This window comes from Hyperolius riggenbachi, chromosome 1, assembly GCF_040937935.1.
Source record: "Hyperolius riggenbachi isolate aHypRig1 chromosome 1, aHypRig1.pri, whole genome shotgun sequence".
NCBI lineage: Eukaryota > Metazoa > Chordata > Amphibia > Anura > Hyperoliidae > Hyperolius > Hyperolius riggenbachi.
In genome coordinates, this window is record NC_090646.1 from 168,350,290 (window position 1) to 168,377,074 (window position 26,785).

The 26,785-nt window shown below is 46.2% G+C and overlaps 1 protein-coding gene across 1 annotated transcript in view; it reads right to left on the minus strand.

Moving 5' to 3' along the window:
- CPE (carboxypeptidase E) overlaps nt 1-26,785 on the minus strand; it is a 122,142-nt gene that overhangs the window by 19,004 nt on the left and 76,353 nt on the right. The window contains exons 4-5 of the mRNA XM_068278833.1: nt 25,583-25,700; nt 981-1,163 (exon numbers count right to left, since the gene is read on the minus strand). Of these exons, the coding sequence (XP_068134934.1) occupies nt 981-1,163; nt 25,583-25,700 (301 nt within the window). The remainder of the gene's footprint in view (nt 1-980; nt 1,164-25,582; nt 25,701-26,785) is intronic.

A 26,785-nucleotide genomic window follows, 5' to 3' on the forward strand; every position in this document is an offset into this window, starting at 1 on the left:
ATTCTCTTTAATGTTGAAGAGGCCTTTGGGTCTCCTCGGAAGGCCATGGAAGTACTCAGGTCTCCAAGTACTTCTCAGCATGAGCGGCCTTGTACTGCACATGTGCAAGTGTGGACTCACGCGTGCCCAGTACAGAGATGCTCGTCTTTGGAAGTACTCAAGAGACCTGAGTACTTCCGAGGAGGCCTGAAGACATAGCCAGAGTGAGCTGGGCCATGGAACATGAGGACGCAGGTATTAGCAGTACAGTGCGGTGGACTCTATCAAAATAATGTGAAGCATGCTGAAGCTCAAAAGTCCAGGGGGAAGCGAGTTACTTTTAAACAAAAGCTGTCCAAAACATCAGGTTAAAAGAATGCTAAAGCATATCGGTGGGTCTTGTTTCCTGGACCTCAATAAAAGTATTTTGAACTAGCCCACTAGACAAAGGCAGGGGACTAAAGTAGGCATGCTAACCAATAGTTTTATGAACAAAATGTGCATTTTAAAACAGTGAAAAATTGTTTCTACTCTGAGTTGGTCATGTACTGAACTACTTTCTTTAGACAATGATAGTTACACTTAATTTAAACTGTGCTAATTGCAGCTTGGAGAGGCCTAAGAGTTCAGTTCCAATATCAGTCAAAAGGTGTGGGTGCATGCTCTTCACATGCAAGTTCTCAAAGGAAGGAAGACTCAGAGACAGCCGACAGAAAACACTGAGGACAACCTGGCCAAGAACCTACAGGAGGCGGGACAGCCTGAGCCAGAGCGGGTATGAGAGTTACATGACTCACAGCTGCAGTCTCAGAAGCTATGGAGGAGCTGCAGCAACTGTAACAAGTCATTTGCACAGAAGACCTCTGACACAGCATGAGCTCTCTGATAACACTCCCAGACTTGCTCATGAGTGATCTTTGCATTTGTTTTTACTTGGACCAGAGTCCATCTTTGCTTCTGAATCCAAATGACAAAATTAAATAATTCAAAATGAAACTTACCTCCAGGCACACTGTACCAGGCAGCCCCATTTGTTGTCCCATCAACAAAACTGCTTTCATCATCGTTCTTACGACATGGTGGCCTGTTTGGGTCAGACATGGCTGGATTTACAGAAGAATATGCGCGGGCCAAGCTTTGGAAGATACTGTCATCAGGGCAGGCACTGTATTCATGAGCACTACCTACAGGGAGCAAGAAAACATGATTACTATAATAATAACAACAATAAAGTAGCAGGAATACTAATATCTATTGAAAACAAACTGCTAGCTGAAAGCATGAATGATTTAACTGGGTGCTCTATAAGATCTCCATGCCACAAATCCTACCCTCAGAGCCATAGCAGCAATCCTGTTAAAAATAGGGTATATGTATCTATCTGTGCATGTAGATTGTTATCGTAACAAGACAGGAAGAGGAGATAACTTGCAAGGAAATACTGAGGTCTGCACAGTAGATTTGTAAGCGAATAAACATGTTGATCCAAAAAAGTACAAACTATACACAAACACAAGAATATGCATGTAATCATACTGTATATCAGAAACACATGGTGCACTACAAATACCAGCTTAACCTCCCTAACTAAATATCTACAGCAGATATATACAAAGCAAAATACAGGTGCACAAGTCAAGCTATATATGTACAAGAGTGGATTATCATGAACAGCAAACAAACGAATAGTCAAGCATGCAAGGTCAAAACCAGAAGATCAGATATAAATATACAATTAGGCAAAAGAGTAGTCAAGCAAACGGAAGGTCAATACAAGGAGGTCAATAGCAAGATACAGGAGGCAGGAAACAATGTACAAGGGTTAATGACCAGAATCACAAGGCCTACTAGCACAATGATCTAGCAGCCTTGAATGGGAGAAGCATCCTTATATATATATTCTCCACATTGATCAGGTGACTGGTCCGAATGTTCACAGAGTTTCACCTGCAGGTAAGCCAAAGAACTGCAGTGTTTCAAATATGAGGTGAGACCTTTGCTGGTGGACAGCAGAAGCCAAGGCAAAAGTTTATTAGTGCTGCCACCAGCAGAATACCAAATGTAAAGGTCATGAGAGTGTACCTATGCGACAACTTCTATTATGTGTATGTAGTACCAGTTATGACCACAGAGTGGGAGTGTTTAACGTAAAAGCCTTCCTGTATTACATTTTACTCAATTTACGCACATTCGTTTATTACCAGTACTGCATTACATTTAAAAGCTAAAACTTAATTTTAACCACTTGAGGACCTAGGGCTTTACCCCCCTTAAGTACCGGCCACTTTTTTTCCATTCAGACCACTGCAGCTTTCACGGTTTATTGCTCGCTCATACAACCTACCACCTAAATGAATTTTGGCTCCTTTTCTTGTCACTAATAAAGCTTTCTTTTGATGCTATTTGATGGCTGATGCGATTTTTACTTTTTATTATATTCATCAAAAAAGACATGAATTTTGGCAAAAAATGATTTTTTTAACTTTCTGTGCTGACATTTTTCAAATTTCTGTATACATGCAGCGCGAAAAATGTGGACAAACATGTTTTTGATAAAAAAAAAACCCATTCAGCCTATATTTATTGGTTTGGGTAAAAGTTATAGCGTTTACAAACTATGGTGCAAAAAGTGAATTTTCCCATTTTCCAGCATCTCTGCCTTTTCTGACCACCTGTCATGTTTCATGAGGGGCTAATTCCAGGATAGTATAAATACCCCCAAATGACCCCATTTTGGAAAGAAGACATCCCAAAGTATTCACTGAGAGGCATAGTGAGTTCATAGAAGATATTATTTTTTGTCACAAGTAAGCGGAAAATGACACTTTGTGACAAAAAAAAAAAAAAGTTTCCATTTCTTCTAACTTGCGACAAAAAAAAATGAAACCTGCCACGGACTCACTATGCTCTTCTCTGAATACCTTGAAGTGTCTACTTTCCAAAATGGGGTCATTTGTGGGGTGTGTTTACTGTCCTGACATTTTGGGGGGTGCTAAATTGTAAGCAGCCCTGTAAAGCCTAAAGGTGCTCATTGGACTTTGGGCCCCTTAGCGCAGTTAGGCTGCAAAAAAGTGCCACACATGTGGTATTGCCGTACTCAGGAGAAGTAGTATAATGTGTTTTGGGGTGTATTTTTACACATACCCATGCTGGGTGGGAGAAATATCTCTGTAAATGACAATTGTTTGATTTTTTTTACACACAATTGTCCATTTACAGAGAGATTTCTCCCACCCAGCATGGGTATGTGTAAAAATACACCCCAAAACACATTATACTACTTCTCCTGAGTACGGCGATACCACATGTGTGGCACTTTTTTGCACCCTAACTGCGCTAAGGGGCCCAAAGTCCAATGAGTACCTTTAGGATTTCACAGGTCATTTTGAGAAATTTCGTTTCAAGACTACTTCTCACGGTTTAGGGCCCCTAAAATGCCAGGACAGTATAGGAACCCCACAAATGACCCCATTTTAGAAGGAAGACACCCCAAGGTATTCCGTTAGGAGTATGGTGAGTTCATAGAAGATTTTATTTTTTGTCACAAGTTAGCGGAAAATGACACTTTGTGAAAAAAACCAATAAAAATCAATTTCCGCTAACTTGTGACAAAAAATAAAATCTTCTATGAACTCACCGTACTACTAACAGAATACCTTGGGGTGTCTTCTTTCTAAAATGGAGTCATTTGTGGGGTTCCTATACTGTCCTGGCATTTTAGGGGCCCTAAACCGTGAGGAGTAGTCTTGAAACGAAATTTCTCAAAATGACCTGTGAAATCCTAAAGGTACTCATTGGACTTTGGGCCCCTTAGCGCAGTTAGGGTGCAAAAAAGTGCCACACATGTGGTATCGCCGTACTCGGGAGAAGTAGTACAATGTGTTTTGGGGTGTATTTTTACACATACCCATGCTGGGGGGGAGAAATAACTCTGTAAATGGACAATTGTGTGTAAAAAAAAAAAATCAAAAGATTGTCATTTACAGAGGTATTTCTCCCACCCAGCATGGGTATGTGTAAAAATACACCCCAAAACACATTATACTACTTCTCCCGAGTACGGCGATACCACATGTGTGGCACTTTTTTGCACCCTAACTGCGCTAAGGGGCCCAAAGTCCAATGAGTACCTTTAGGATTTCACAGGTCCTTTTTGTTTCAAGACTACTCCTCACGGTTTAGGGCCCCTAAAATGCCAGGGCAGTATAGGAACCCCACTAATGACCTCATTTTAGAAAGAAGACACCCCAAGGTATTCCGTTAGGAGTATGGTGAGTTCATAGAAGTTTTTATTTTTTTGTCAAAAGTTAGCGGAAATTGATTTTAATTGTTTTTTTTACAAAGTGTCATTTTCCGCTAACTTGTGACAAAAAATAAAATCTTCTATGAACTCACCATACTCCTAACGGAATACCTTTGGGTGTCTTCTTTCTAGAATGGGGTCATTTGTGGGGTTCCTATACAGCCCTGGCATTTTAAGGGCCCTAAACCGTGAGGAGTAGTCTTGAAACCAAATGTCGCAAAACGACCTGTGAAATTCTAAAGGTACTCATTGGACTTTGGGCCCCTTAGCGTACTTAGGGTGTAAAAAAGTGCCACACATGTGGTACCGCCGTACTCAGGAGAAGTAGTATAATGTGTTTTGGGGTGTATTTTTACACATACCCATGCTGGGTGGGAGAAATATCTCTGTAAATGACAATTGTTTGATTTTTTTTACACACAATTGTCCATTTACAGAGAGATTTCTCCCACCCAGCATGGGTATGTGTAAAAATACACCCCAAAACACATTATACTACTTTTCCTGAGTACGGCGGTACCACATGTGTGACACTTTTTTGAAACCTAACTGCGCTAAGGGGCCCAACGTCCTATTCATAGGTAATTTTGAGGCATTTGTTTTCTAGACTACTCCTCACGGTTTAGGGCCCCTAAAATGCCAGGGCAGTATAGGAACCCCACAAGTGACCCTATTTTAGAAGGAAGACACCCCAAGGTATTCCGTTAGGTGTATGGCGAGTTCATAGAAGATTTTATTTTTTGTCACAAGTTACCGTATTTCGCGCCGTATAAGACGCTCCGGAATATAAGACGCACCCAGGTTTAGAGGGCAAAAACCAGGGGAAAAAAATAAAACCTAAACCTGGTCCACCTATATTCCAGGAGCGTCTTGTACATGTTCGCCCCCAAATGGTGTCCTCCTGTGTCCCCACCATTGTGTTCCCCATGTCTGCCCTAAGTGTCCTCTGTGTTCCCATGTGTCCTCTGTGTCCCCTATGCCTGCCCCATGTGTCCTCTGTGTCCCCTATGCCTGCCCCATGTGTCCTCTGTGTCACCCATGCCTGCCCCATGTGACCCCCATACCTGCCCTATGTGTCCTCTATGTGACCCCCATACCTGCCTCATGTGTCTTCTGTGTCCTCCACCTGTGTGTGTACACTGTGCCTGCTGATACCTGTATGTGCCGCTGCCCTCTCCTCATAGCTGCTCTAAGTGTCCAGCCGCATGTCCCCCGCTAGTGTATAGGATGCCCGATCCCCCGTGTTCCTCATCTTCCTTCCCATGGCGATTGCTGGCCCCCCTGGGTGTTAATCTGTAGCGGGCTTACCTCTCCGCTAGTGTATAAGATGCCCGATCCCCCGTGTTCCTCATCTTCCTCCCCCTGGCGATTGCTGGCCCCCCCGGGTGTTAATCTGTAGCGGGCTTCCCTTTCCGCCATGCCCGTTAGGATTGGAGACCTGCCTCACAGCCGCGCATCTTGCTCTAGTGATCGTCATGTGATCACAGGGACTTTTTCTCCCCATTTTTTGGGGAGAAAAAAATTGCGTCTTATACGGCGAAAAGTACGGTAGTGAAAAATGACACTTTGTGAGAAAAAAAAACAATAAAAATCAATTCCCGCTAACTTTTGACAAAAAATAAATTCTATGAACTCGTCATACACCTTACAGAATACCTTGGGGTGTCTTTTTTCTAAAATGGGGTCACTTGTGGGGTTCCTATACCGCCCTGGCATTTTACGGGCCTAAAACCGTGAGTAGTCTGGTAACCAAATGTCTCAAAATGACTGTTCAGGGGTATAAGCATCTGCAAATTTTGATGACAGGTGGTCTATGAGGGGGCGAATTTTGTGGAACCGGTCATAAGTAGTGTTGGGCGAACAGTGTTCGCCACTGTTCGGGTTCTGCAGAACATCACCCTGTTCGGGTGATGTTCGAGTTCGGCCGAACACCTGATGGTGTTTGGCCAAACCGTTCGGCCGCATGGCCGAACTAAGAGCGCATGGCCGAACGTTCCCCGAACGTTCGGCTAGCGCTGTGATTGGCCGAATGGGTCACGTGGTTCGGACCCGAACGCGCTCTGATTGGCCGAACTGTCACGTGGTTCGGGTAAATAAATACCCGAACCACATCATATCTCCGCCATTTGTCTGTGGGTTTAGCTTTGGGTAGGCAGGCAGGGTAGTTCGCGCTCCAGCCACGCTAGCCAGGGTCCCCCCAGTCATTGTGTCGCTGCTGGGAATAGTAGTACACCGCTCGCTCAGCCACACTATATAGCATTCTGTTTACTGCCACTCTGTGTCTGCTGGGAATAGTAGTACACCGCTCGCTCAGCCACACTATATAGCATTCTGTTTACTGCCACTCTGTGTACCTCGCTCAGCCACACTATATAGCATTGTGTTTACTGCCACTCTGTGTCTGCTGGGAATAGTAGTACACCGCTCACCCGCCACTGTTTAGCATTGTGCTCTGTGTTGCTGCTGGGAATAGTGGTACACCGCTCGCTCAGCCACACTATATAGCATTCTGTTTACTGCCACTCTGTGTACCTCGCTCAGCCACACTATATAGCATTCTGTTTACTGCCACTCTGTGTCTGCTGGGAATAGTAGTACACCGCTCACCCGCCACTGTATAGCATTGTGCTATGTGTCGCTGCTGGGAATAGTGGTACACCGCTCACCCGCCACTGTATAGCATTGTGCTCTGTGTCGCTGCTGGGAATAGTGGTACACCGCTCAGCCACACTATATAGCATTCTGTTTACTGTTCTGTGTCTGCTGGGAATAGTAGTACACCGCTCGCTCAGCCACACTATATAGCATTCTGTTTACTGCCACTCTGTGTACCTCGCTCAGCCACACTATATAGCATTCTGTTTACTGCCACTCTGTGTCTGTTGGGAATAGTAGTACACCGCTCACCCGCCACTGTATAGTATTGTGCTCTGTGTCGCTGCTGGGAATAGTGGTACACCGCTCACCCGCCACTGTATAGCATTGTACTCTGTGTCGCTGCTGGGAATAGTGGTACACCGCTCACCCGCCACTGTATAGCATTGTGCTCTGTGTCGCTGCTGGGAATAGTGGTACACCGCTCAGCCACACTATATAGCATTCTGTTTACTGTTCTGTGTCTGCTGGGAATAGTAGTACACCGCTCGCTCAGCCACACTATATAGCATTCTGTTTACTGCCACTCTGTGTACCTCGCTCAGCCACACTATATAGCATTCTGTTTACTGCCACTCTGTGTCTGCTGGGAATAGTAGTACACCGCTCGCTCAGCCACACTATATAGCATTGTGTTTACTGCCACTCTGTGTACCTCGCTCAGCCACACTATATAGCATTGTGTTTACTGCCACTCTGTGTCTGCTGGGAACAGTAGTACACCGCTCACCCGCCACTGTATAGCATTGTGCTCTGTGTCGCTGCTGGGAATAGTGGTACACCGCTCACCCGCCACTGTATAGCATTGTGCTCTGTGTCGCTGCTGGGAATAGTGGTACACCGCTCACCCACCACTGTATAGCATTTCTGTACTGCCACTGTACTGCTGCCAGTCAGCGTGTACTTTAAGGATAAGTGAAATGAGGAAGAAATCCGGTGAAAGAGGGAGGGGCAAGGGAAGAGGTGTTTCCCCTGACGGTTCACGTACAGGCCACGGGGAGCACCCAAGAAAACCCACTCAATACCGCCCATGTTGTCCACGACAACAACCCTCACAAATCCAAAAGAACAGGACCAGATAATTACTTGGATGACCTCTCAAGCGTCCAGCAGTGGGTTAAGCAGCACCAGCACATCACGCACGAGGTCCGAGTCCTCAGCCAGTTACAAGGAGCCAGTGGGCACAAAGCTGACACAACCGGCAGCGACACCATGCACACAACTGCCAGATAACCAGTCCGATGAATTACCTCAGGACACAATGGGGTATTCTCAGGAGCTATTCCCAGCCCAACAAACTTCCACCTTTCAAAGGTCAATGGAGGAACAGCCAGAAATGTTGTGCCCGGATTCACAACTATTAACTGTGGGAAATGCACCGCGCACTGAAATACAAGGCGAGTCCGAGGAGGACTCGGAAACCCAAATCCCAGAGCAAGTTGGGCAGGAGGGGTTGCAATTGCAGGAGGTCGGCCGACAAGATCTGGAAGACGACGTTGGAGTGAGCTGCGCAGAGGTTGTTCTGGGGAGCTCTACTCCACGGCGGCGGCCCCCCACAATGACATATGACGAGTTTGAGGAGATGGAAGAGGAGGGTATGGACAATGTGGACAGAGACCCAGATTTTGTTTGTGAACGAGAACATCGCCGTCGTAGCAGCAGCACAGATGAGTCTGTTGAAGTACCCACTGCTGCACGAGTTCGCCTTGTGCCACAAGGTAGGCGGCGCGCAATTTTAGGCACCACAAGCGTGGAAGTTCAAGTGAGAGGCAAAAGAGGCGCAAACAGAAATCGCCAGCAAGGCAGGTGCTCCAAAGTCTGGGCTTTCTTTGAAGACTGCACTGAGGATGGTACTATGGCGATTTGCAAGGTGTGCAAGACCCGCCTGAGCAGGGGAAAAAGTATTAACAACCTCTCCACCACCAGCATGAGCCACCACATGCTATCCAAACATCCCACTCTGTGGGCAAACGCGGCAGGACAGGGTACCAGCAACACTGCCTCCCTTGGGGTCACCAGACTCACCACCAGACCCGCCTCAGCAGCAGCAGTAGCCCAGCCATTGCGTGGTTCACAACATTCACAAACATCAGACGATGCTGACACTGTCACTTTCCGGAGTAGGGCTCTTGAGGTCTCCCAGTGTTCATCAAACACAACAACCAACAGCCCTTCAGTGTGCAGCCCTACGATTCAGTTGTCTGTCTCGGAGATGTTTGATCGCAAGAGGAAATTGCCAGCAAATGACCCCCAAGCTGTGGCAGTAACAGCCAGCATAGCCAAGCTTCTGGCCTGCGAAATGCTGCCATATCGAGTGGTGGAGACAAACAGCTTCAAGGGCATGATGTCAGTGGCCATCCCACGTTACGTGGTTCCCAGCCGCTACCACTTTGCGCGCTCTGCAGTGCCTGAGTTGCATGAGCACGTGGTCAGCAAAATAACCCGAAGCTTGAAGAATGCCGTTGCCTGCAAGGTTCACCTCACCACTGACACCTGGACGAGTGCGTTCGGCCAGGGTCGATACATCTCCCTTACCGCGCACTGGGTGAACCTTGTGGAGCCTGGCAGCGATTCCTCACCTGCTACGGCGTGGGTGTTGCCCACGCCGCAAACAGCTGCACCGCCGTCCCTCCCACTGAATAACAACAGCAGCACCTACCTCTCTGACTCCTTCTCCTCCAACGCATCTCAAAGCTGTACCTCATCCGGAAACGCTAACCCAGCAGCAGTAGGATCGTGGAAGCAGTGCAGCACAGCTGTTGGCATGCGTCAGCAAGCGTTGCTGAAGCTGATCTGCCTTGGGGATAAGCAGCACACAGGGGAGGAAATTTGGAGGGGAATAAAGGAACAGACGGATTTGTGGCTGGCACCGCTGGACCTGAAACCGGGCATGGTTGTGTGTGATAATGGGAGTAATCTCATTCGCGCTTTAAGGTTGGCTAAGCTGACACACATCCCTTGCCTGGCGCACGTGATGAACCTAGTAGTTCAGCGGTTCCTGAGGACATACCCAGGCGTGGCCGATCTTCTGTTGAAGGTGCGACGAGTGGCCAAACATTGCAGAAATTCCAGTACTGCTTCGGGGGCACTCGCCAAGATGCAGGAGCGCTTCAATCTCCCCCACCATCGCTTGCTGTGTGATGTCCCTACGCGCTGGAATTCTACGCTGCACATGCTAGCCCGCTTTTGCGAGCAGAAGAGTGCAGTGGTCCAGTACATGACGGCGCAGTACCGAGGCGCATCCGGACAGCTGCCAAGCTTCTGTGGATCCGATTGGGCCAACATGTTGGACCTCTGCCAAGTCCTCTAAAATTTTGAGCAATCCACGTTGCTTGTGAGCAGTGACAACTCTTCAGTCAGCATTACCATACCACTGCTGTGTTTACTGAAGAGGTCAATGTTGAAAATCAAGGAAACAGCTGTCATGATGCAACTGGGGGAATCTGAAGGAGAAAACGATCAGCGTGATGGTACCAACATCAGGCCATCCGCATCAGGAAACGCTGGCCCCAGCAGCTACGATGAAGAAGAAGAGGAGGAGGAACAGCTGGAGTTGGAGCAGGAATTTCCTGCCACCACTGACGAGGGCCAGAGCGGTGCACGTTGGACTTCCACAATTCAGCGCGAATGGTCAGCAGAAGCAGACCAGGAAGAAGGTGACGACTATGATGCATCACAACAACTATCACAACGCTCACAAGAGGATGATGAGGATTCTGGCAGGACTCTGGCACACATGGCTCAATTCATGCTAGACTGCATTGAACGCGACCCACGCATTGTGGGCATTCTGGACAACACCAATTACTGGGTTTATACCCTTCTGGATCCACGGTACAAACACAATGTTCCAAAACTGCTTGAAGAAAGAGTCAGACAGGTCAAAATGGAAGAATACCAGCAGGCCTTGTGGAGACTTTAGAGAGGAGATTGACATCCTCCCCCTCCTCTAGCCAGTTGTACGCCGACAGACTGACTTCCGCAAACCCAGGACGGCCAGGAGGGCAGCAAACAACACAAGCCCCAGCTAGTGCCCAAAAGGGAATGGTATCGGCAGTGTCCTTGGAGTGGGAAAATTTTATGACACCCATGCAGCAGCAGCCCACAGAACAGCAAGCGTGCAGATCCACCTCCAACACCGATCGCCTGGAGAAGATGGTCAAGGACTACATGTCAGATGGCGTAGCTGTGTTGAACAATCCATCTGCACCCTTCAACTATTGGGTATCGAAGCTAGACACCTGGCACAAACTGGCAATGTACGCAATAGAGGTGCTGGCTTGCCCGGCAGCCAGCGTTATGTCGGAACGCTGTTTCAGTGCTGCCGGAGGCATCGTCAAAGATCGGCGTATCCGCCTCTCCACAGAAAAAGCAGACCGTCTGACTCAAATTAAAATGAATCAATCCTGGATTGGAAACGACTACGCAACACTCCTGGACCCCAACCAAGTAACATGAACAATGAACATCTGTGATGGGTTAGCGTTTCCGGTCCCTGTTTATTGAACCTCTCATCTTTATTACATTTATGACTGCATGGCGGCAAAAAGCATTGCTATATCCGCACGCTATTTGTCCTCATGCAAGGCCTGGGATGCTGTGTCTCAAAAAGCGTGGCCTTCTCCTCCTGCGCCTCCTCCTGTTCCATCACGTGTGCTGCTGCTGCTGCTGCTGGGTTAGCGTTTCCGGTCCCTGTTTATTGAACCTCTCATCTTTATTACATTTATGACTGCATGGCGGCAAAAAGCATTGCTATATCCGCACGCTATTTGTCCTCATGCAAGGCCTGGGATGCTGTGTCTCAAAAAGCGTGGCATTCTCCTCCTGCGCCTCCTCCTGTTCCCTCACGTGTGCTGCTGCTGCTGGGTTAGCGTTTCCGGTCCCTGTTTATTGAACCTCTCATCTTTATTACATTTATGACTGCATGGCGGCAAAAAGCATTGCTATATCCGCACGCTATTTGTCCTCATGCAAGGCCTGGGATGCTGTGTCTCAAAAAGCGTGGCCTTCTCCTCCTGCGCCTCCTCCTGTTCCATCACGTGTGCTGCTGCTGCTGGGTTAGCGTTTCCGGTCCCTGTTTATTGAACCTCTCATCTTTATTACATTTATGACTGCATGGCGGCAAAAAGCATTGCTATATCCGCACGCTATTTGTCCTCATGCAAGGCCTGGGATGCTGTGCTCAAAAAGCGTGGCATTCTCCTCCTGCGCCTCCTCCTGTTCCATCACGTGTGCTGCTGCTGCTGCTGGGTTAGCGTTTCCGGTCCCTGTTTATTGAACCTCTCATCTTTATTACATTTATGACTGCATGGCGGCAAAAAGCATTGCTATATCCGCACGCTATTTGTCCTCATGCAAGGCCTGGGATGCTGTGTCTCAAAAAGCGTGGCATTCTCCTCCTGCGCCTCCTCCTGTTCCATCACGTGTGCTGCTGCTGCTGGGTTAGCGTTTCCGGTCCCTGTTTATTGAACCTCTCATCTTTATTACATTTATGACTGCATGGCGGCAAAAAGCATTGCTATCCGCACGCTTCTTGTCCTCATGCAAGGCCTGGGTTGTGTCTCAAAGCGTGGCCTTCTCCTCCTGCGCCGCCCTCCTCCTGTTCCATCACGTGTGCTGCTGCTGGGTTAGCGTTACGGTTACCGGTCCCTTTTCCTGGAACCTCTTCTCTGTATTACATTTATGACTGCATGGCGACAAAAAGCATGTTACCTGTGCAAAGAAACATGACATTTTCCGCATTTAAAAGACAGTTTTTCCTTTGAAACTTTACAATCAATTTTCTCAAAAACTATAAGCTCTTTTTCAAATATTTTTTTTCCTCTTGTACCCACTCCCAATGTGCATATACCCTGCAAATTTGGGGTATGTAGCCTGTAAGGAAGCTTTACAAAGCACGAAAGTTCGGGTCCCCATTGACTTCCATTATGTTCGGAGTTCGGCGCGAACACCCGAACATCGCGGCGATGTTCGGCGAACGTTCGCGCACCCGAACATCTAGGTGTTCGCCCAACACTAGTCATAAGCAGGGTGGCCTTTTAGATGACAGGTTGTATTGGGCCTGATCTGATGGATAGGAGTGCTAGGGGGGTGACAGGAGGTGATTGAGGGTGTCTCAGGGGGTGGTTAGAGGGGAAAAAAGATGCAATCAATGCACTGGGGAGGTGATCGGAAGGGGGTCTGAGGGGGATCTGAGGGTTTGGCCGAGTGATCAGGAGCCCACACGGGGCAAATTAGGGCCTGATCTGATGGGTAAGTGTGCTAGGGGGTGACAGGAGGTGATTGATGGGTGTCTCAAGGTGTGATTAGAGGGGGGAATAGATGCAAGCAATGCACTGGCGAGGTGATCAGGGCTGGAGTCTAAAGGCGTTCTGAGGGTGTGGGCGGGTGATTGAGTGCCCTAGGGGTAGATAGGGGTGATTGATGTGTAATTAGTGGGTGTTTATGGTAGAGAACAGATGTAAACACTGCACTTGGGAGGTGATCGGATGTCGGATCTGCGGGCAATCTATTGGTGTGGGTGGGTGATCAGATTGCCCGCTAGGGGCTGATTGATGGGTGGCAGTGACAGGGGGTGATTGATGGGTGGCAGTGACAGGGGGTGATTGATGGGTGATTGATAGGTGATTGACAGGTGATTGACAGGTAATCAGTGGGTTATTACAGGGAAGAAGAGATGTAAATATTGCACTGGCGAATTGATAAGGGGGGGGTCTGAGGGCAATCTGAGCGTGTAGGCGGGTGATTGGGTGCCCGCAAGGGGCAGATTAGGGTCTGATCTGATGGGTAACAGTGACAGGTGGTGATAGGGGGTGATTGATGGGTAATTAGTGGGTGTTTAGAGGAGAGAATAGATGTAAACACTGCGCTTGGGTGGTGATCTGATGTCGGATCTGCGGGCGATCTATTAGTGTGGGTGGGTGATCAGATTGCCCGCAAGGGGCAGGTTAGGGGCTGATTGATGGGTGGCAGTGACAGGGGGTGATTGATGGGTGGCAGTGACAGGGGGTGATTGATGGGTGATTGACAGGTGATTGACAGGTGATCAGTGGGTTATTACAGGGAAGGACAGATGTAAATAATGCCCTGGCGAATTGATAAGGGGGGGTCTGAGGGCAATCTGAGCGTGTAGGCAGGTGATTGGGTGCCCGCAAGGGGCAGATTAGGGTCTGATCTGATGGGTAACAGTGACAGGTGGTGATAGGGGGTGATTGATGGGTAATTAGTGGGTGTTTAGAGGAGAGAATAGATATAAACACTGCGCTTGGGTGGTGATCTGATGTCGGATCTGCGGGCGATCTATTGGTGTGGGTGGGTGATCAGATTGCCCGCAAGGGGCAGGTTAGGGGCTGATTGATGGGTGGCAGTGACAGGGGGTGATTGATGGGTGATTGACGGGTGATTGACAGGTGATCAGGGGGATAGATGCATACAGTACACAGGGGGGGGGGGTCTGGGGAGAATCTGAGGGGTGGGGGGGGTGATCAGGAGGGGATAAGAAAAAAATAGCATTGACAGATAGTGACAGGGAGTGATTGATGGGTGATTAGGGGGGTGATTGGGTGCAAACAGGGGTCTGGGGGGTGGGCAGGGGGGGTCCTGAGGGGTGCTGTGGGCGATCTGGGGCAGGGGGGGGGAAATCAGTGTGCTTGGGTGCTACATAGGGTGGCTGCAGCCTGCCCTGGTGGTCCCTCGGACACTGGGACCACCAGGGCAGGAGGCAGCCTGTATAATACACTTTGTAAACATTACAAAGTGTATTATACACTTTGTATGCGGCGATCGCGGGGTTAACATCCCGCCGGCGCTTCCGTATGGCCGGTGGGATGTTGCGGCGGGTGAGCGGCGGCAGGCGCCGGCGGAGGATCGCGTCACGGATGACGCGATCGCTCCGCCCATGCCCTTACAAGGACCGCCGCCTCTGTGGGTGAGCCGGTCCTTGCAGGGCACACTTCCCGGCCGCCTCTGTGCGTTAGGCGGTCGGGAAGTGGTTAAAGTCTATAATATATTTATTCAGGTCTGTGTGTGATTGCACACCTCATACATAGGATTGTTTTCATGTTTTAATAAGACTATGATGAATTATTGTAATGATCTGGGGTCGATTTCCACAGTCAGCACACACCAAGTGCGCTGAAGCAGATGGGAATCCCCACAATCACAGAAGCAGAGTACCCAGTATATGAAAATATATTTGTAGAGGGGAATTCCAACCAGCAAGTGGAGCTGTGGAGTATAGAGGAACGAGTCCTCTGTACAACCACAGATGCCAGATTGAAATTGCACAACGTGAAGCAGCACTATGCAATATAAACAAGGTAGCAACTCAAAAGAGAGCAAGAACAGAGACAGACTATATGAATGTCTACCAATCTAGTCGCCACCCGGCGACGGTAGACATATCACAACCGAACAGACCAGAGTGAGAAAGTCAATCGCAAGAGAGGCGATTGCTATCAGAAACACAAGACTGAGCAAAGACAGAGTATGAATTGAGTTAAGGAAGACACAGCAAATAACTACAATCCGAACGCCAAGGAAAATAACAAATGAACTAACTAAACGTGGTCACCGCACGTTATGCGCAACAGTAACAAGCGCGTTAATAGCACGGTTACCGCACGAGAAGCGCAACAGTGACAAACGTACCAACTCTGACGAACTAATGAACACGGAAAACAAAGACAAACAGATAGCTTGCTAATCGGTTGCCTAACACCAGACAACAGCAAGCGTTCATTCCAGACAAAACAGACTGATGGAGTAACCAGTAGCAACCGCTGCCAAGGTTATACTCCAAGACACAGACAAGGGGGATCCACCACCTCTCGAGCTAGGGCGAATGCGATCAAGAAACAGGACTGAACGATTCACTATCAGCCACCGCTGGAGATAGTGCAATCGCAAGGACAGGACAAGACAAGACTAGGCAGTACAAATAATACACAAAACTGACTGCACTAGTAGGAGTGCAAAATGCACTCCCCAAGAATTAACTACACAAGGATGTTTTAGCAACAAGATACAGAGGCTGAGGCTCTAAGGTCAGTCTCACAAAACAGAACCAATGACGAGCAAGGAATTCTGGGAGGAAGTTACATTTATACTGAAAACCTTCAATGGAAGCAGAAATGCAAATTGCAAGATAAGTGGATGCAAATCAGTCACCACAGCAGCAAGCCTCCAGAATCTTGCAAGCTGACAAAAAGGCCTCTTTTCCCTGGACTGAACTATGCAGCCTGCATAGGAAACCAACAAACTGTTCAGAGAATCAAGGCCAGCAGAGCAGATTCTGACAATTATATTTTTAGTGCTATTTTATATGTTTTTGTCTATATCCAATATGATTATTACATATTGGATTTATAACCATGTTTTTCTGTATATGTTACAATATTTATATCTATAGTATAATTTGTTTTATATATTTTGTAGCTTTAATATTGATAGGGTTAAAATTTTGGGTCTTATGTGCCTGGTATTGAGTGCCTCTCTTGTGCAAAAACATTTTTTGTTTATCCCTTTATCATCCTTGAGGTAATCCACCTTTTCATTTTTATTTTTGAGGATTTTAATGTATTTTATCCTTCCTGGGAGTCTCTTGTCTGTTATGTGAGCTGTTAATAAAGTTTTGTTAGTTTAGCCTAACAGTAACAGCCATGTGGACAGTGGACATGATGTCTGGTTAATGTCTGTCTCCTCTGCATTATATATTGCTGCGCTCAGAGGAAGCAATCGGCTTTTAACAAATCCGTAGCTTGCACCAATGAAACAGCTGTCTGCAAACTGGATTACATAGCTCTGTTAACGACTTGCCGACCGCACACTCATACCGTGCGGCGGCAAAGTGGTAGCTGGAGGACCAGCGACGCAGTTCTGCGTCGCCAGGTGCCTCCCTAACTAATCAGGAAAGGCCGCTCGCGCGAGCGGCCGTTTCCTGTCAGATCACGGAGCGGGTGTCCGTGAATAGCCTGCGACCTGCTGATTGCGGCTTGCAGACTAAATGTAAACATAGGAGACACATGTCTCCTTTGTTTACATTGTACGGCGCTGCTGCGCAGCAGCACCGTAAGGCAGATCGACGATCCCCGGCCAATCAGTGGCCGGGGATCGCCGCCATGTGACAGGGGACAGCCTGTCACTGGCTGCACAGGACGGATAGCGTCCTGTGCAGCCCCGATCACCGGGGGGAAGCAGATAGGAGAGGGAGGGGGAATTTCGCCGCGGAGGGGGGCTTTGAGGTGCCCCCCCCCCCGCAACACCCAGGCAGGGGCAGAAGAGATCAGACCCCCCCTGCACATCATCCCCATAGGGGGGAAAAAAGGTGGGCAATCTGATCTCTCTGCCTGCTACCTTATCTGTGCTGGGGGCTGCAAAGCCCACGCAGCACAGATCCCTAAAAACAGCGCTGGTCCTTAAGGGGGGATAAAGGGTGGGTCATCAAGTGGTTAAAGTAACGAGCAGTGTACCTGCTGTCAACCAGCAGATATGACTGTATGCCTGAATTTGTATGGACATAAAGGAATAATGTACACATTCACTCACTGCCCTGAAGTGAAGCATTATGGGGCATAAAGTCTTCCTCACATAAGGCTTAATATCTGCTTCTACCTTTATCTTTAGAAAGGATAAATTGTACATGGAGCAGATATTGTGGTAAAATGACAAGACTGACTGCCGAAAGTACCGTAGATATAGGACAGCAATCTGGTCCACTTTGGCAACATTTGCACAAACATTAATCATATGACTTTGTACTTAACCTTCTAGCCATATTTGTGATGTTTTTAGCTACATAAGGTGCAATTTTCTGTTCTGTATAGGACAAATTCTATATTACATGAGTGGGGTTATCTGTAAAGTATATTAGTTCTGATTTGAAACTAGGATCTCTCAACTATCCACCAGGAAATTATGATTTGTGAGCTAAGTAAGTACCAATACTGTAAAATGACTTTTGCCTTCTGCAGAAGACCTTGAGCCCTCCATTCTTCCAATCCCAGCTGTCCTTATCTAGCAGTTCATGCTTCTACTGTGTATGCAACTCAAACCAAATGTGGTTATTAAGTGGAATTTCAGTCCTCAAGGGCAAGTCACTACACCCCATACAAGCTACTCCTAAACTGCTGGAACTGGGGAGAGCACTACTTAGTTTATCTCAGCATGAGAAAGAACTGTGAATGGACACATTGCCCCAAAAGTTCAATGTCTTGGCTGAAAAAAAAATATCAGTCCCTTCCACTTTAGTTGCATGGATTTTAGCAAACGTAAAAAAGGAGAAAAGTTTCGTTCTTTCCCCTTGTGAAGGGCCGTAAACTAAAACTGACTTCGTTAAGCAAGGACTAAGTTGAGGAAGACAAAGAAGTTACTTCCTGCCATGTGCAGTAGTAATGCGAAGGATGAGAACTCCATTTAATGTCGCCATATTTGCAAACAGTGTGTAAGGGTCCCTCCTGTAGCGTGTTCTGTCCGTTGCAGTGGAGCTGCAAACGGACAGTTCTGGCTTATCTGCTTGCATTCGGTTGTGCATTCGCAATAAGTCTCATTGTCATTTGAAATCGCTCTGCAGTTCTGGGCAGCTCAGGATGCTGTCATCATTCCACCAATTAATTGTTGCAGCTGAGCTGCGGCCAGATAACCCTGGATTTCCTGCATGCATGTTGTTACATAATACTGCATGTATTTTTTATAGGAGCCCTTTGCATTCACAGCCAGCTAGCAAATGGTAATCAAGCCCGCTCAGGATTGAATGATTACCATTCGGCTGTGTGGGAATTTGCATACCTGCATCCATTGGCTGATGCCAGCATAAAAGTCTGCCTCCCATTTCCTACCCCGCCCATCATAGCATTCAGCTCTCTGAGTTGTCATTGGGTCTATGCAGTGAAAGTTGTTATTGTAAATGTATAATGCCTTGCTCTGTATTGTCATGTCTGCTGGATGTTTGCTGACCTGCGGGGGCTCAGTGAAATCCTTCTGATCCTGATAGTTAGATTCTGCCAGCACCACGTTGGTGACTGGTAGTATTCCTTCTAGCCTTGTTCTTGAGGACGAACTATAGCAGCGGTTGCCATTAGTTCGCTCCTACCTGTTAGTCTTATCTATCTCAGTGTGAATGTTGCCGTCGCTAAAACAGCGACTAGATTGGCTAAACATTCCGTCTGTCTGTCTGTTGTCTGTCTTGTTAATTATCATTACTTGTGCTTTAGCTAGTGAGTTATTTGAGGGCTACATTTCATATATTGCACATCAGCACAATATATATGTACTCTAGTCAGTCAGTCTTGTACTTTGTAGTTATATATCTTGTAATTTATTCGTAATATTCTAGTAATATTATTGAAGTAACATCTATTGTAATATTTTATTGTGTACCGACCTTTGCCTGCCTCTCAACTACGAATCTTCCTAATCCTTCCTATACGACACTTCTGAATTAACGTGTATGACCCAAATCTGTTACCCACTATATCTGTTGTGTATTGTATCACATAGCATCTAGCCTGATAGGTGGCCCAGAGCTGCAGTTGCTCTGGGCAATCTTGCTCCCTTGTTCATTGCTCCTGTGTCCATCTGTGGAGCCTCTTCCATTATCCAGCTCTTAGCCTTGTTGCTCTGGCTGGTCAGAAAGTATGACCGCCCAGCATTACACAGTGGTGTAGCAATAAGGGATGCACAGGTTGCGACCCGCCCCGAGGGACCCTGGACCAGAGAGGCCTATTAGGGGCCCTCTTTCATCCATCTTATTAGCATTTCATTGGTGCTATGCTGGTAATGAACACCTCTAGATGTGCATTGCATAGAGGTAATCCTTAACGAACTGCGTCCTTACGCTGATTACACCTCTCTGACACTACAGTTGTCATTGGTAGGTTTTGGGGCTCCAGCTCAATAGCGTTATTGGGGCCCCATATAAAACTCACACTGAGGCCTCAAGCTCCTTTGTTACGCCACTGGTTGCAAAGAAATAAACCTCTCTGGCGATTATAAAAAATTATAGCTGGCTGCTAATTGAAAGGCGAAGGCAATTTCTAATCCCAATAAAGGGCTTGATTCACAAAGCGGTGCTAACCTACTTAGCACGTCTAAAGTCTTTAGACGTGCTAACCAGGGTGCTAAGTAGGTTAGCACCGGATTTCTCAGTCAGATCGCACGCTAACTTTGCACGTGCAAAGTTTTATGCGCGCTAAGTCACATAGGCTTTAATGGGCACTTCGCGCGGAGCGCCCTGCGCTCTGTGCAGTGCAGGCGTAAAGTTTTACGCGCATAAAGTTTTATGCGCGAAAAGCTCGTTTAGACGTGCTAAGGGGGTTTTCACAGGCGTGCTAACAGTTAGCACCGCTTTGTGAATCAAGCCCATAATGGCTTATGTAGTACTAATAAACGTCACATCAACTTATTTATGAAAGTGGAGTTACACCTTAAATAGACATTTCAGAGTGATTTACCACTTACACTAAGGTATGAATGAGCCTTGTAGTTTCCATACTTTACCAGACACTTTGAGATTGAGAATAAGCTATTGTGTATAACATTTCAGCTACTGCAGAAGGAGGCAACAATAAGATGGCTACAATGGCATTGTGAATACTGACAGGAACCCGCTGAAGGAAAATATCCCACTTGTGATGCTTTTATACTCGGCTAAGAAGAAAACAATGCCTGCAGTCAGCTCTGAATCCTATTACAATGGATTGCAGTATTTGTCCAAACCAAAAGCTTACTGAAATTCCTAAAATTAGCCCAAATTCTGAACTGAATCTGAATTCATTGTTACACACTGAAAATATGCCAGGAGCTTTCAGAGGTACATAAAGTGCATCCCCGGTCACACAAACAGCATTGCTTTCCATGTGGTCGGGCTGCAATCCAATTGCTTACTACAATTAGAACATTAGACTGTATTGTAAACTTTGATCTCAGATTACTGTGTAATATTTTTTCAACTCAGGTGTATTCTATGGCCCTTATTCAATTAACTTTTTCTCCTAGGTGATATTTTAAACCTTATAAATAAAATGCTCTTTAACCGTTTCTGATCCACTTTTTTGAATTGCAGAAAAAGTTATTTTAAACAGAAGATGAAAAACTGCCATATCTCCTAGGAGAAAACTTTGGAGAAAGATGTACGGTATTTTTCGGACTATAAGACTCCTGAACATAAGACGCAACTAGGTTTAGAGGACAAAAAACGGGTAAAAAATATATATATATACTAAAACTGGTGCATCCATACTGGAGTGAAGGGGCATCTTGTGGATTATGCCCCCTTTGTACCTCATGCCTCCTAGTACCTCTTGTGTCTCCCTGTGTTCTCCTCAGTCCCCCTTGTTTCCTCCTGTATCCCCCATGTGTCCACCTCTATTTCATGTCCCTTTGTGTCCCCCTGTGTCCTCCTCTGCATGGGCACAGTAGAATGTACCCCCAACATTGCGACGGGTTGGAGGTTCATATTGGCAGGCGTTCACAAGTCAGGAACTCCCTGCAGTTGGACTATAAGACGCAGCGACTTTTTTCCCTCCCCTGTTGGGGGAGAAAAAGTGAGTCTTATAGTCCAAAAAATACAGTAACTGAATAAGGGCCTATTTCTCTCATGTGGTGATGGTGGGGGGGTGGAGGTTGAAAAATTAGGCAAATTGCCCATGCATGTAAATTCTCACAACAGTACCTCGAAACAGGTAACTATTTAATTTGATCATAAAAACCCAAATAAAAAAGGTAGCATAAGACAAATCCGTGTGCTGCTCATTGCTGTGTGCATCTGACCTGTTACAAGGTAAGAGTAAAGCACTTATGACTCACTTTGCTAAATGCACTGGAAATAAGACAGGCTACAGATGGTGTAGGGTTTGCATAAGCATTTATTGCTATGAATAGAAGTGCTTGGCTGAGATAAGTGCTCCTTGTACAGAAGGGGATGTACCCACCAGTGACAAAGCCTATCTGAGGGTACCCAATAGCACAGTTGTTTTTGCACCTGAGCCAGAGCAGCTGCTATGGGGCCAAGAACTGGGAAGGGAGTAGTTTTATCTAAACCTGTTCATTTTTTCATAGTGCTCCACCACCCTGTGATTATACGACACTTGTAGTGCCAGCATATCTGGTAAGAGTTATACAAGTCTCGAGATATTCTATTCTGTAGTGATGTTTTAGTTAGTTCTAATCTGCACTTAGTACCTGTTACATTGATAGATAGCCAGCCATGCTGTCTTATAGGTTGGCAGCCATCTTCAACATGTGCTTAGAGCTAATGTAATGCGTTCAAACATGCTGATTTATACTTAATGCTGCTGTATATGTTATTCATATGTTCTTTGCTGTATACTTATACAAACTATTTGTATCTTTGTAGTTTCACCACACACAAAGGGCTTGATTCACTAAACCGTGATAACTCAAATATCACACCTTATCAAACATATCACACCTTGGGCTTGATTTACTAAACCGTGATAAGACAAATATCACACCTTATCAAAGTTATCAAACGTTATCAAAAGTTATCACAGTTATCACACGTTACCAAACGTTATCACATGTTATCAAAGTTAACACGCCTTATCAGTGTAGCATAGTGAGCGCTACGAACTTATGCCTGCTAATTGGCTATGGCACTCGTCCTGCCCTGATCCCCTGCAGGTTCTTAGCGCTTGCTATGCTATTCTGATAAAGCGTGTTAACTTTGATAACGTGTGATAACTTTGATAAGGTGTGATATTTGTCTTATCACGGTTTAGTGAATCAAGCCCCTTAAGTGAAGAAGCTCAGGTGGGGATGCAGTGTGATGGATTGAGGGAATTATTTGTTGCAAATAAAAACAGAACCTGCAGGGGAGTAAAGGTGGCCATACGTCAGGCGACTTGGCGCCGATCGACCATCTGATTTGATTATTATAATCTAATTGGCAGTACGGCGTCCGATTTTGGAACGAGCACTAAAACCCCCACTGCTGCCACCACAATGTATAAAGGTGCATTTATATATTACCTGTCCGGTGTCGGCCTCCACGCGGTGTCTGTCCATCTCGCTGTGTTTCGCATACACTCATTCATGCTAGCGGTACATAGCGTCTGACGTCAGACGCTATGTGTCGATAGCGTGTACGCGTGTATGCAGCTGTTAGAACCCGGCAAGATAGACGGTCACCGCGTGGTGGCTGCTACAGGACAGGTAATGTGTAAATGCACACACGGGGGGGGGGGGGGGCACATTTATACATTAGGGGAGCAGCGGTGTGGCGGACGCGGCGGGCTCAGACGATTCCCTGAAGGTTTCATTTCAAATCATTGGACGGGAATCGGCCTGTAGTATATGGGTAGCTTCAACAAGAGACAAATTTATCCCTAATCAGATCTGATTATAGATAAATTTGTCTTTTTGTCGAATCTGCCCATCATTTTTGGGTCTACGGCTACCTTAAAGCGGATCCGAGATGAAAAACTAACTATAATAAGTAGCTTGTATATATATATCTTATCTAAAGTTTAGATAGTTTACACAGCAAATCTAGGCGCAAACAGCTTCAACAGTTTATGATTATTTATTCCTGTGATACAATGAGGGCAGCCGTGTTCTGTTTGTCACAGGCTGAGGGCTGGGGATGCTATCAGCTTGCCTGGGTGTAATGTGACAAATTCAGTCCCCTCTCCTCCTCCCTCCTCCCCTCTGCCTTTGAAATCTCACATACATGTGCAACCAGATGTCAGACCTGCAAGGCCAACGATCGTTTCGGGGCTGCAGGTCTGACATCTGGTTGCACATGTATGTGATGGGACAATAAACACTGGTACTTGTTGTTCCTCAAGACTGTGTGCGGACTCTTCCTTTCTAATCTTATGTTACAAGATTAGGTACATGCCACTGGGTCATGGAGACAGAGACTCCAGTACAAGGAGCCGGGATGGCATCTTATACTGGTCAATTTCAGGGAGACGTGTTATTTTCTGCCCAAGGCCCCATTTTAGTTGGAAATGACTTTGCTACTGGCTGCATGCTTGTTTCAGATGTGACTCATTTTACTAAAGGCAAAAGATCAGTGTAACAAGTAAGCACCAGGCAGTATTTAAAAGGAAATAATGCAGTCAGCGTACATATTTCTTATTACAGATTTATATAGACCTTTCATTTCAGGTTCGTGACGTCGAGATGTGGGAGAAAGGATGGTCTGTATTGGAACAATCCTTCTGTTGCATCATCAGTTTTCCACATAGATGATACAATTTACTGGTTAACTCAATGATTAAAGAGTACAGGTAGTCCCTGGTTAACCAGCGCGATGTGGACGGTAGGTTCATTCTTGAAATAAATCTGTTCTTAAGTCGGGACACTGTGCCATCTCTGTCTCTTGTACCTTCTCTGCGTCCCTCTGTGCTTCTAGTGTCCCCCTATGTATCACCTCCGTTCCCCTGTGCCTTCCAGTGTCTACCTCTGAGACACTTCTGTCCGCCGCCGCCAACCCCTGACCCCTGCCCCCCCCCCCGTGTCACCTCTGACACCCCTGTTCCATCAGTGTCCTCCTCTCTGCAACCTCTGTGTCCCTCTGTGGAGGCCACTGTGTCTCTCTGAACCACCCTTGCATGAACTTTTTGTTCCTCTGCCTTCACTTGTTCCTCTGTACCACCTCTGCCCCCATCCCCCTTTGTGCTTCCTTCTGTCCCCCTTTGTACCCCTCTGTCCTAGTGATGGACGCAATGATGCCGACAGGCATATGCTCTAACTTAGGCCATTCACCTTCAACCTCTCAAGTTTTACTTACTTATTAACCTTTATTGGCACTGTGCCTTTATGGATACCGCATACCTCCCCACCTCTTGTTTCCCCCCATTCCTTTAGATTGTAAGCACACAAGGGCAGGGCTCTCTCACCCTTTTGTGTCTTGGAATTTGTTGTTCATTTCATAGCTTGCTCTCTATTATACATTGTCATTGTAACCACCAATTCTGTATTTTGTACCAAGGTCCATATTTGATGCATACCATGGTCTGTATCATTCTGTACCCCTTGTTTGTTTCCTAGTTTGTACAGCACCACGGAATAAGTTGGTGCTTTATGAATAAATAATAATAATGTGCTAATTTTGCTTACACAAAAATTCACTGAAAATGTTGCAAATATGAATATACATAATTAATATTTTGAAATGTAATTGATTTCTGCTAATCCTCACAGGTTTGCTTTAAAATGTATAAATTGTGTATGCAGAACTCGGAACTTGCTATATAGTATAGTTTACCGCAGCAAAATGTCATTTTACCAAGTTATAAAACCCTTTTTCCTTTGAAGTTTTTAAAATAGATTTTCTCAAAAACTACAAGGTCTTTTTGCAAAAAAAATTTTTTGACTTATTCCCAATTTTGTGCCGTTCATATCAGTCGTTTGTGAGTCGGGGGCTAACTGTATGTTTTTGATATATTTACAGATTAGCTTCAGGAACACTATTTAATACCCTATTGGTAAAACAAGCAGTGTGAGTGTGTCAATGAGTGTTGAAGCTAGGAATGTGTGTGCCATGGAGTAGGTGCTGTTACCAATGGGGAGAGGTTGTAGGCTCCTGCTTTACATTTCATGTCATAGTCAGCAGAGGTTTAGCTACCTTCCTGGAGTATTATGGCTGTTGTTTATTCTAGTTACACTTCTATGACTTACCACTGCGAGTCTTGTCATAAGGATAATTAGCAACGAGATCACCTCCGTGCAGATTAGCAGACAGAACAAATGGGATATCCATAATCCAGTGAATTACAGCTTTGGTTTCAGGGGCCAGCTGGAAAAGACAAATAAAGAGTCTCATTCTGTTATGTACATTAAAAATGGCTCGCATTAGGAGGAGGTTATAAAGAGTTTATGTAGTGCAAAGTGATTATAATGAGCTGTTTGGTCCTTCGAGGTTGTTTTACACTTGCCGGGAGCACTATTTTTGCTCGCCTTTGTGTACATTAAGCCAGTTTCCCAGAATATGTGCATACTGAAAATTAAATCAGCGCTGGGTCGCTGTATTAGTGGGAGTGAAACAGCAGAGGCATAGCAGCCAGTGAGACAAGACAAGCTGTTGCTAAAGGCCAAACTGTATGTGCTTTCATGCTAGGATGGATTAGGATGAAATGGGGCCCTAGGCAAGGTAGTAGCTTTGTCTTTGTCTTATGGCCCTTTTGTAATTTGAGGTTGGAGAGGGATCAGAAAAGGTGGCAGCCTGGGCCCCTTGCTACCCACCAGGCCCCAGGCACCTGCCTAGGTTGCCTTGGGGATGATCCGGCTCTGTTGTCATGTGCATTTAAATGTGCATGTGGCTTATAATGCATTTTACATTCAATTACATGTTTTCCAGAGTTACAGATTGCCCAGTAAGCTCATGTCTGGATTTGTGTTTAGCTTCCAGGGACAACAAAGGATGATTTGCATATTCAGCAGTGATGCATCGTGGGAGACATCATATGCTCATTCCAACCTGAATAATTGCAAATACCTTCTGTTTTAAGAAGGCCAACTTGTTTTGCATATCTTTTCCTTCTTAAAACAGAAGGTACTTGCTATAATTCAGGTTTAAAGAGGCACTGAAGCGAAGTAAAAGATTATGATATAATGATTTGTATGTGTAGTACAGCTAAGAAATAAAACATTAGGAGCAGAGACATAAGTCTAATATTGTTTCCAGTACAGGAAGAGTTAAAGGAGTCATCAGGCAAATTCAACATTTACTTACCTGGGGCTTCCTCCAGCCCCTTGCAGCTGTCTAACCGACGCAGACAGCTCCGTTCGCAGCTCCCGGTCCGGGTCCCCCACACGGTGCACACATCCCAAAGATGCTCTACTGGGTTGAGATCTGGGGACTTTGGGGGCCATTTTAGTAGA